At 36.8% G+C, this 12,032-nt stretch overlaps 1 protein-coding gene across 1 annotated transcript in view; it reads right to left on the reverse strand.

The window, feature by feature from the left end:
* Positions 1 to 12,032, reverse strand: part of LOC148839443 (exostosin-1-like) — a 399,059-nt gene that overhangs the window by 18,191 nt on the left and 368,836 nt on the right. The window contains exon 9 of the mRNA XM_088933943.1: positions 8,571 to 8,731. Within this exon, the coding sequence (XP_088790069.1) occupies positions 8,571 to 8,731 (161 nt within the window). The remainder of the gene's footprint in view (positions 1 to 8,570; positions 8,732 to 12,032) is intronic.

Here is a 12,032-nt window from a genome sequence, read left to right on the forward strand (position 1 = left end):
ACATGCATCAGTTTTGCAGGTCAAAGTTAACTGCTGTATATCAGGCTGACAAGCCTTTATAGGGGTGAAAAAACTGTGTTTACTATCTTAAGCACAATGATAGGCCTTTTAGATGTTTCTGGTTTCTGGTCCTCTGGCTGTGTAACTGTATACAGCAGATACTGAAGAAAACAAATATATAGCACTTTTCATCCTAAAAGATGAAACAAAACAGTTAGGATAACAAACTCATTTTTGCATTTTAGGTACAAAATAGTGTTCATTTTATTTTGGGGGTAATTCCATGCATACGTTTGATCATTTTGGAACAAAAATATACTCTATATTCAATCCAGTGATTTCAGGTGATTATAAATATTCAGACACATACACTCCAAATATCAGAGTGTAGAAGTCAGCAACCCTTTGAGTAATCACTTGGGACACTTTGCTAAGCATTTGCTGTAGCCATTTAAGTTCTTGTCTATTCTTCAGGTGTTCTGACCTCAGTCTTTTCATCAGTATGTAAAATAAATGCTCAATTGAATTGAAATCTGGAGCTTGATTTGATCAGTCTTTTCCCCCCGAAAACGCCTTGGCTGCATTGGTTATACTGTATGCTTTGGTACAAACGTATAAATAATTTTCTTCTATATAGATAAACATTTTCTGTAATTTTTTTTTTCTGCTGCCGTCATTAGTTACATCATCGATAAAGATGACCATGCATGACCAGGCCTTGATATCACTTCCACCATTCGTCACATACTGTATTATGTGATACTCTTAGGAACATCTTTAGAACCTTTCTTTTTCTTTTTCCACACATAACCTTTCCAGTCTAATTTGTCCATTAAACCTTCTCCCTTATACTTTATACTTCTGAGCAAATTCTAATCATACTTTTGAGTTCTTAATGCTGATGAAAGGTCTACATCTTGCAAAGTATCCCATTTAATTATTTTGTCTCAGATTTAAACAAATTGTGGATTTTGATACCTTTACCTCTGCCTTTTGTAGCTTGTTGGTGATTTCACTGACAATCATTTCAGTATGGTCTTTGAAAGATATAATTATTTTTCTGTTAGAAATTGCAAAAAAATTCTTGTTCTTCTTGATTGTAAAATACCTATGGTTTCTTTCTTCTTCTGTATATTCCAAGCGCAAAATCCAAATGCAATTGACTTTGGTATGCCAAATGTCGGTGCTATGCTTTTTTAATTGAATTTTTATTTTATTTTGATTTCAAATCACCTGCTTTTCTTTAATGGAAAGTGGTTTGGTTTTCTTTTTTGGCGTTCAAGTACAGACTCCAAACACTGAAGTGAAATCAAAACTGGTTGATAGGAAGTTCACATCTATTTTATGAATGTCTGCTTATACAAAAACAAACATCTCACCAACAAGAGACACTTGTCTGCCAATTGTCCCAGTACATTTGCTCCTTCAAGACAAAGAGATTGAACACCATTTCTATATTTAATTTACCTGAAGAGGTTAAAACTGAATTGACTTTATTAAAACAAAAGACTTAGGAGTTGTACTTGCTGGTCGTGTTTCTTTTATAAGAAATTCTTTTATTAGAGTTCACAGTGAAAATTTCTGTTTTGAATGTACTTCTGCTCTTCCTTAAACATCTTTGAGTTCCAGTGAAACAATATTGCTGTTGTAATATGGTAATCAAAATTCAACACAATATTCTAAATTAGGTCTTTTTTACTTATTGTACAATTTCAACAGTGTTCCTTGATTTAAATTATTTTTAATTACACATTTTAACATTTTGCTTGCCTTTCTTATCCTTTCCCTATGCTGTCTAGAAGTGAAAGACAGTCTGTCAACATACAGTAAATGCATGAATCTTTTTCAGTTTCCCACAGCTCAATGTCTTACACTTTTAATTATACATTACATTAAAATATACATACATATGTCTACATTAAATGATAACTGCTTAGCTGTTTGACATGTTCTGAATATTGATTGCCGAACCCTTGGAGAGAGACCCTCCCCTAACTGGAAATGCTATGAGGTGAGGTGTAAAGATACTCAAAAGGCCGTCAAAGATTGGAGTAATATAGAGGACCAAATAAATGAGCTATTTGGAAGATATATGGTGTAATAAAATGCTGTTAAACAATAGATGAGGGAGAAAGAAAAAATAGTGAAGCAACATGGACTTGAAATTAAAGTGCACCTGAACTTGAGGAAGTAAAATTAAGAAATGCCCTACATAAGAAGTTTGGACTGCGAGCAGAAAGTGAACTAAATATGCTGAAGGTCAGAAAAAACAACTGTGGTTGATAACCAGGAATTGTGAATTGGACTATTTTTTTTTGTTTTTCTTGAAAGACAGCAAATTATTTTTGTTATTGAGCTGAGAACTATAAGAGAGAGATGCTAGCTAGATGATAGCTAGAATTTATTTTCTTTATAAAATAGTTACGCCTTTTACAATATAATCCTTGATTGTGAGTATGTTTTGTCTTGAGACCCGCTTTTAGGACGACCTGTATGAGGACTGCACCCCCAGCAACATCACAAATGCTAATCCATAAAATCTGTTGCAAGTTTACTCAAAACATAAAAAAATGTATTTTCAATACTGTTTAAATCCAGTAATGCTTTACTTTATAAAGAAACTAATGAAACAATGATTTCCCCATAGAGCTTTGAAAACACCAGAGAACTTTGAACTAACTACATTTCAGCCAAGTTACATGATGGTAATTCTCTGTTTGACATCTTAATGGAAAATTTGTTCTCCATGATTAAAATTTGCCCATAACTCCTACCACTCAATCAACTTGTTCCAGTACAAACCCATTTTTACACAGCCACACATTATGTTACTGGATTCTGAGTTAACCAAGAAAAACAAAAGGGATTTATCTGCATTGTAAGATATGCTCAAAGCCTTTATTTTTTCCAACTTATCTGTATGTTTCAGGTGACATGAACCAATAACGTATTAAAAGAACTTTTGTGTAACCTACTATGAAGGCAAGCATAAGTCATGAAAATCTTTTTTCCGCAATATTATTAACACAGATATTTTAGGAGCAATCCAAATTTGGATTTATTTTTCTGAAAACATTTTAATCAATGTGCTCTCTGTAGTCTGTCTTAGTTTTTGTGACATCCTCCGTGGTACAAATGTGACTTTTAGAAATGCAATTTCCTATTTCTTTTTAAATAATAGTGCAATTATGTTAATTCAGCTCAATAATGTGGTAGAAATGGAATGAAAATTGTGAATTTTAACAGGCTCTTTGTTTGGATAATAAACTTTAAGTTTAACGGTCTTGTTGTATCTTTCATACTATGTTATTAATGCTAAGAAGAGCCTAAATAACATAGTATCAAAGATACAACAAGTCTCTGATTTTATAGATCAGAACAGCAGCAAAATAACTCTCCATATTAGTCTGGAACACAAGCAGAGATTCTGCATGGCAGTTATTGACAGATGTACTCTGCTTGATATACAGTATATACAAACACATGTGTGTTGTCCATGCAAAACATAAGCAATTTTCTGAATATAAAAGAAAACCACAGGTTTTCAAGGGGGGATAAGTTAAAAACAAGTAAACAGTACTTGGAAAATTAAAGTGTACTGTAGGCATAATGATAATGCGAAACTACCAAAACAGGAAAAATTCTAATTACTATCTTTTTTTTATCATAATCAACATTATACATACCTTAACACTGTAAGTTTTAAAGCTAGACATTTTACCTTATAAAGATCTCAATGTCCACAGAGCATAGGGCCTTTTTTCTTATTGTTTCCATCATCTTTTCTGGCAAAATTTGTTAGTTTCTAATTGTGAACAATCTGTAGATATCCTTAAAGGAATGTCCTACACTGACAAACTAAAATAATGCAACCTTTCTTAGACTTGTAAGGAAATCAGATTCAAATATTCAAAATTATTGGAGGTGATACCCTAGCTTCTGAAACTGCTGAATGTGATTCTCAGATTAATTAGCTGCTAGCAACCAAATGAGCTACTGTAGATGGGCCTTATGGCCTCCTCTCATTTGCAACCTTTTTATTTTTTTATGATCTTAATAGGAGCCTGTAATGATCCCGCTGCTTGTTGGGACTAAAAGCAGATCTTTGAGACATAGAGTGAACCCATGTGCTGGGCGAGAGGCAGCTGAAACAACTGTACGCTCAGACAGGGAACTCTACAGGCAGAACACACACAGGGAACGCACAGGCACCAAGTGTGCTGTGGCTAGGAAATGAGGAACCCCAGTCCAAAATTAGGGTCGAGCAGGCTGAGGTCAAAGCCGATGATCAGTTTCTCAAAGCTAAAGCACAGTGAAGGTTTCTAGAGAGTAGTCAGGGTCTAGCAAAGTGAGGATTTAGTCCAGGAAGACATTCATAAATCACAAGGGGAGAGTCTAAGCCCAAGTTGTAGGAAAACAAACAGGATAACAGCCGAGTCAGCAGATAAGCATAGCAAGCAAAAGGGAGATTTTGTAAGAAATCTCAGGGGAGAGTTGTAAGAAAAATGGGACATACTTAAATTCTTGAAGGGCTAAGTGACAGAAGCTCTGTCACAGAGCCCCAGGCTCTGTCAGATCTGAGTATTTACATTCTGAAGCACCTGAAATGGGCATGGTCGTAAATTGTCTTCAGGTGGTCCAGGTCTCTTGTTAATTGGTATCTGTGGAAACCAGTGCTGAGAGACATGTTGGAAGGTGACGTAACTGACTGCTACGTCAATGCTAGCTCATTCTGCTGCTCGACCATGAGAATGAGCACAATAGAACCTAATGTGGGACATGGCTGGCTAATTGGAAAAAAAAAGTTTAAACAGTAATGAAAAAGTATGCTAATCAACAAACATATACTGTACAACCAAATAAAAATACTGAAGTTAAGGAGTTTCCTGTGCTTTGCTTGTCCTTCCGGTGTGTCTTTGTCTGGGGCTATATGTTTCCAGGTCACGCTTTCCTCCTCGCTCAGCATTGAGGTTCAGATACCCTGAGACCCGCCTAGCACCAGGTCGCCCCACATCTGTGGCCTGAGGGCATAGGTTTCTATACAGCATTTCCTGAACAGCTGAGCCCGGGCCAACCCCCATCCCACTGCTACGCATAGGTTCTTTTTTTGCTCTCCTGCCATTCCATGGTTCGTCCCTTCCGACATCCGTGGCAATGTCGTTACATATACAGTATACAGTACACACATAAAAATAACGTTCAAAAGGCTGCAGTGAAAAATAATCTGCAAGTCAAATGGTCACTGGGAGAAATTCCTAAATTTCCCACTTGCAAGGAGGTTGGAAACCACTAATTTAACCAGAAGAACTCTACAAAGAACATTATACTGAATTTGCAATTCTACCTTTGTCAAGGCTTAACATTTCAATGCTTGCAAATTAAAATACTTATTCTGCAAATAGAATGAGTGACCATATATTCTGCCTATAATTCTAATTATGTTATGAGTTATCTCTCAAGATTCAGACATACTGTACTGTATTTTTCACATTTTCAGAAAGTTTAAGCTCTAAGTTGAGAAACTTTACAAATCAGGACTTCTAAGTCCTATTTTGGTCAATTTTCCTTCAGCAAAGGGAGCTGCACAGATTGGTTGTAAAAAATACAGACTGGAATGTTGGATTTATAGTGAATTCACCTCGATTAGAAAGCAGAGCAGATTTTCAGTATTCGGATTTACTTTTTTCAAATTCGTTCTTCTTACAGGTCAACTGGAAATTGAACATTGTAATAAATAAATTATTGTAAGGCAAAGATTCTTTCTTTTTTATCATGGGGTAAATTATTAATTTTGTTCAAAGACAGGATTTAAAAGGCTTCGCTCTAATGTGTGCTAGCAGCCAACCTTTATCTTTCCAATACCTACTGCATTATCTTTTTAATGAGCTTAGTTGCAATATTTCAAACTTTCTCTTGAATTTTATTGTTCTGACTGTTTGAAGCACAAGACAATCTGCCCTTTTCCAAAAAGTGTGTTAGTTAAAAAAGAAACAATGATGCTCTGACACTTAAATGTTATGCTGTTTCCATGCAATCAAGAAGTTTCAAAGTTAAAACAAGTTGTGAGCAGAAATAAAGCTGTTAGGAAAACATTGATGTGGATAATCAGGAGAAATAGCTTAGCTTAGCTTTCCTAAACTAAGAACACTGGGCAATATTTGTAAAAATAAACCATTCATTTCACACTGGGAAAATCTGACAACTTTTTATAATGGCTTTAAAATCTAGTTTTGATATTATAGTCAAAAATACTGTAAATATAAATATTACTCAGATTTTAATATTTTTTCATTGCTTATTACCTGATGATGTAGTCAAAGATAAATCTAGGTGATGTGTTCAATCAGTGCAATAATTGCTTACTTCTCCAAGTGATCTGTGTGTTGGTGACAACTGGCATGATAACTGGCATGATACTGTCAACCCAGTTGGGTTCTGTACTATACTGGTGGATGAAGTGGAACCCCTTCTATATGTAAATTGCTGTGGGATCCCTTTGGATGAAAAGTGCTGTATAAATGCAAGCAATTTCAGAAATGCTAAAAGTTCTGTTTGGTACTGGTGGTATTTTTTCAGAAGAGAATTCTGTCAGAGAGGGCACTGAACTTTCTGAGACAATTTAAAGTCTTAGAATGTTAGAAGCTCCTACAGTAGCTCCCTTTGGAATCCACCTAATGTACTGTATTCACACTGAACAACATGCTTATATCTATCCATGCATTTTCCAACAGGCTTTATCCAATACAGGGGCATGGAGGAGCCAGAGAATATCCCAGCAAGCAATGGGCATGAGACATTTCATGCTGTTTCACATTTCCCCAAAAGAATCCAGTTTCTATAATGGTATCATGCTGTATGTCAAAAAGAGTGACACAGGCAATTGGTCTGGGAACATTGCTGGTCGAGGTAAGATATGGATATTATTTTGAGCGAAGTCAGTAATGATTTGTGCACATGAACCCCAATTATTCTAATCTTAAAAAGAGAGTCCTCCACCATGCCAGACAAAACAAAGGCTGTAAGGTGACCACTGACAGTACCATCGTAGCACCATAACGATGTCAAAAATAAATGACAATCCCACCAGTGATGGGGATAGAAGGCAGGGGACTGATAACATTCTCCCATATGGCATTATATCATAGCATGGCTGACATCCGCCTGCAGTGTTGCAAATTCATTCTAATTTAGGCAAGAATTGTAAGCAATTGGTTGATCTGTCCATCCATCTATCCATCTATTCATCTATTTATATTTATGCTGTCTAAGAAAACAAAAAGATCACTTTGAATAATGAAGACTATATAGTACTGCGAGATGGTGATAACAGTTCAATGTGAACATTTCCCACAGTTCTCTTGGCTTTCTTGGTCACCATAATTCTGAAAAGTGTTTCTCATAACACTTTCAAGACCATTTAATCGGTTAAAAGAACAGCTATATCACACCGAGGAGTCATCTAGCTGTTTGTAATTGCTTGCCTTGAGAAAATATAAGTTAAGCCAAAGTTTTTTCTTAGGTGGTTATGTTTTGAATGCTGTGAAATGGCCATAGCAATTTAATTTTCTACAGTATTTGCCATGATTCATTTCTATCTAGACAAAGTTAAACCTCAAATGCCCTTTAAGTTCTCTGCTCAAAAGCCAAAGAGACAGATGTGGTAATCTAAAAACAGTTATCTCATGTAGATGTTCAGTGACACACATACAAAAGCTTTCTTCAGTTCATTCATTTTAAATTTTTTCTCTCTTACTCTGCCTCTAAATCACTCACAATTACTCTGACTGGAAATCCCATCTGGGTTGTATTAGATGCTGAAAAACTAAGAGGTTGCCACATTTTGTAGAAAGAACCTGTTCTCTGCTCAACAATACTAAAAGTGCTGTAGTGGTTCATTTTTGTTTTTCATACATATGAGTAAAACCCAAAAGTACTGACTTACTGTATAGAGGTACTGTATTATGCCTGTTATCAGGTTACTAACAATACATATTTACATAACTGGAGAATTTGTTGTCAATTCTCATTACAGAACTTTGCAGTGCTGACAGAATTGCAAGTTCTCAATTGTTGAAACTAATAAAGTAAAACATGAATGCTCTTAGGAATTTAAGGCTTCAGCTAAAACTCATTTTAACTTTCCCTCAGGGTCATACTGTATATAAAATTGTTTTAAAAGCAAAACAAGCCCGTGCAGGCATATATTCACTTAAGGTTGTTGCTGATATTTCAGTGTTAATATACTTTAATTTAACAATGTATGGTATGTATTTTGTGCTAGGAGCTGGTGAAGTTCACAGAGAAAAGTTATGTATTGTTCCTGAAATGAACAGTACTTACAATAGTACACATTGCCTAATGACCATGAGCCCAGCTGACTGAAGAGTCCTGTAGCAGAAACCCAAAAAGGTGATAACAAGTCCCACTGTACCATAACATGTGTTTTCAACTGACCTTGAAACAACTATACCATTTGGGTTACTGTTTGGGCACATTTTTCAAGCTATGTTATTGTGATAACCTTAGAAAATGATTTTGATGCCTTACAAAATATTTTCTTAAATACTTGCCTGTGATAAAAAGCAGCTCCAGTGAGTACCATAGAGTACTCATTTGTCCATTTGGAAGTGTAGCCCCAACGCCCTTTACTGCCATCCCAGTAATGACTTCGGGCTGGATAACCCACTATTCGATCTGGGAAGCTGTGCCAGACAAAGAAGGCAAAATCAACCTAAAAGAGAAAGGAGAACAATTGATATTACACATTAAATACACTCTGGGACTTGCATATGTCAATTCCAATTGCTTAATTAAGCATACGTATGGATATTCCTTGGTGAGCTACATGTAACAGGAACATTTCCTGAAAACCTAAATATTCTGCTGCTTCTTTTTCCATGTCTTCAATCTACAGAGTTATAATTTGGGTTTTATAAGTTTTAACAAGCATTTAATTCACATTGCCACATCTGATGTCTTAAAAGCATTATTGAAGTGACAGGTTAAGATTTTAGTTCCTGTTTGTTTATCTTTCAATCCAATATACTTACATGACTCCCTGTTGTTTCTGTTGTTTCTGTTGCGAGAGTTTTGGAATAATATGTACATGTTCAGCTAATAAACGAATGAATGTGAAGCACTCAAACACAAGAAACCATAATTATGAAGTGACTTGTGATTCTGTTATGCCCCAAAATACAATTGAAGTGTGTCCAAATGTTGGGAAAATGACTATTTTTAACCTCCGGACAGAATTATTATTTATTTCTAACATCCTTACATGGTTTGAGTTGCAAACACTACTGTAGATCATGACTGATTGTTACTACTTCTCTATCTTTTTTTAAGTATCATTTTAGGCTTATTAGAGCAGTACAGGTACTGTAGGTCTTGAGCACAAAGATATGGTCTAGACAAGTTTCTATCCAATTCTTGGCCATACTTGGCACATTTATTACAGCACAAAATGTGCTTTGATACACTAGTGACGTTTTAATGGATGGTGGACCTCCATGATAAAAACTGATTAGGTTGGCATGATTAGTCATGGATTTAAATGGATTTGAAACCATTTCAAATTATTTTAATAATGTATTCACCTCTTGTCAGCAATTTAAGACCATCTAATTCTTAATCCTCTACATTTCTAGAAAAAGCCAACCATTCAGCTCAGTCAAGTCATCTTTCCAATCACCACTTTAAAACTGTCACCTTCACAGACTGAGATAAGGAACATAACATTATGGATGAATTGAATGTAAATGGTGGTTGTGCAATTAGTCAGTCTCACCTTTAGCAACAGAGGTGAGTACAATCTTAAAACCATTTTAATGATATTTGAAAAAGCATTGAAACCCAAGTGTATATTTTAGTACACATGTGAATAAGTATTAATGTATTACAGTAAGTGCAGATTCTTGATTTTCTTCATTAGCCAAAAACTGAAACATTTTTCCCTGAAATAGTTTGTATGGTAAGATGTAGAAAAGGAAATAATTCTGTGAACAAAGTTAGAAATGACCCTCGCAATTAAAAAAAAAATCTTTAAGAAAGGGTCTCTTCTTATGTATGCTACCAATAATTAGCTGGATATTGGTCTTGTGCATGACTTATGATGTCATGCCAATAAACGAGACTGTTGGGATTAAGCTACCATAGGATCCTGATTGCGCTCCATATCACTTCTGACAGGCTGCAATTTCTCCCATTAATATTATTTCTCAGTTAATTATGTCTGTTAAAATCTCTATTAAGATAAATGACAAATGAGGAAAGCTAAGCTGTAACTGATGCCTGTAGAAAGTCTTTTCCAAGGACATCTTTGATCAGGTTCAAAACCTTTGTGGGAGATATCTTACTTTTTCAGAGAAAATGTTTCCACAGGCTTTTTTGTCCAAGTATAATGTTTCAGGGTATGGCTATGCAAAAGTTTTGTAGAATTATTAATGTCTTAAAAAGCCGTCAAGATAAAACAGTGCATGGAGTTTTCTTGCAACGTCTTAGCTCTTTTATAACGTTGTAGGCATCCTCTCACAAGGCACCAGTAAATGTAGGGGCTTGTGCATTTACTGGGACAATTATTAATATTAGCAGTAAGTCACAAAATGATTCTTTTGATGGCTGTTAGAATCCAACCTTGCGGGATAACTCAGCACGCACACACAGGGTACTAATACACGAGAATACATTTATTAATACCTAAAATGTGCATATAAACATAACAGATCTTATCGTGAGGGTAGCAGAATACAAAAGGTATATATTAAATCACGAAGAGTTACAAATACCCAGAGGGACATACATTCAGTATATCATTCATTTAGACCATTTCGTAAATGAACTTGGTTACAACTTCTACACTAGATACTCAAAAGCAAGTACATCACTCATAGGAATTAAATTTATATCAACTCTGGTTGAGGTAACAATTGAATTCTCGAGCTGTAATGCAGAATGTTGAATACTCATCCAATCTGTGGGGATTCAGATCTCCTGCGGACACAAAGAACAGTGGCAGGCTTGTTGCTGTCCAATCGGCTTTCTCTGGCTCTGTGCCAGGCAGTGCTGTTGTGGCTTGCGATGTGGTGGGAGAGATCCCTGCTGCGATGCGCTGCTGATGCTCTCTGAAGACCGGCTAGTTAGTGTTGGCTGAAACTAGCAGAGTTTGTGCACAGGAGAAAAGTGACTGCGGGTCCCAGCAGGTCACTCTTAGACAGGAATAAAACTGGTTTGTTCCTGATGAAGTGCTAGTCCTGAATACTGATTCAGCTGTCCACAGTTCTGACCTGTTCACGAGGCTTGCTGCTGATGCTAACCTCGGGTGGATCCTTTGGTTACATGCTGGCAACCTCCGTCCTCGACTCTTAGAACAAAGGAAAGTCCTGCACTCGGACACACTGGCCGTTACGTGGTGGTCCGGGCTGAGTCTGAGGATGTTCAGGAGGAGCTCTGAGTCTAAGAATGTCCAGCAGGCACGCTCTGAGGAGCTCTGTGTTGCCTGTTTTACCTGGAGGGACTGCCGTCATTCATTGGTTGAAAGTTTCATTGGCATCAGAGAGCCACGTGGGGTTAACCTGCCCTACCAGTTCCTGATTGGCTGATGATGAGTAACCATGCCCTCTGACCTTAGAGTTGTAAACAAACTTTGAATAAGACTCTCCTAGAATCTCCCAGACTTTGAGGCTCCAGAGATGACTATTTGTTAGGGTTGCTGGTGTCACGATCGCTAACCCCTCCTCTTAAGGGAGCTCCAGCCCTTCCTCGTTCCCTCCCATTGTCTGCACCTGTTCCCTATTCCTGTTCCCCCTTAAAAGCCAGACGCGGACCTCACTCCTGGTTCCTCATTGATTTCCACATCATGAGAGCCCGGGGTCCTGCTGTGTCTGGCTCCGTTATGGTTTTACTCTTCTGTTCCTGATTCCCCTCCCTTCGCCGGTCCCGACCCGGTTCGTGTTTTAACTCCCTGGATGGATCCCCTGGCCTTGGACTCTACCCTATGTCTCGGATTACTCTTTTGGATTTCGCCTTGTTTG

The sequence above is a fragment of the Atractosteus spatula genome, chromosome 2 (assembly GCF_055471065.1).
Source record: "Atractosteus spatula isolate fAtrSpa1 chromosome 2, fAtrSpa1.hap1, whole genome shotgun sequence".
NCBI classification, from domain to species: domain Eukaryota; kingdom Metazoa; phylum Chordata; class Actinopteri; order Semionotiformes; family Lepisosteidae; genus Atractosteus; species Atractosteus spatula.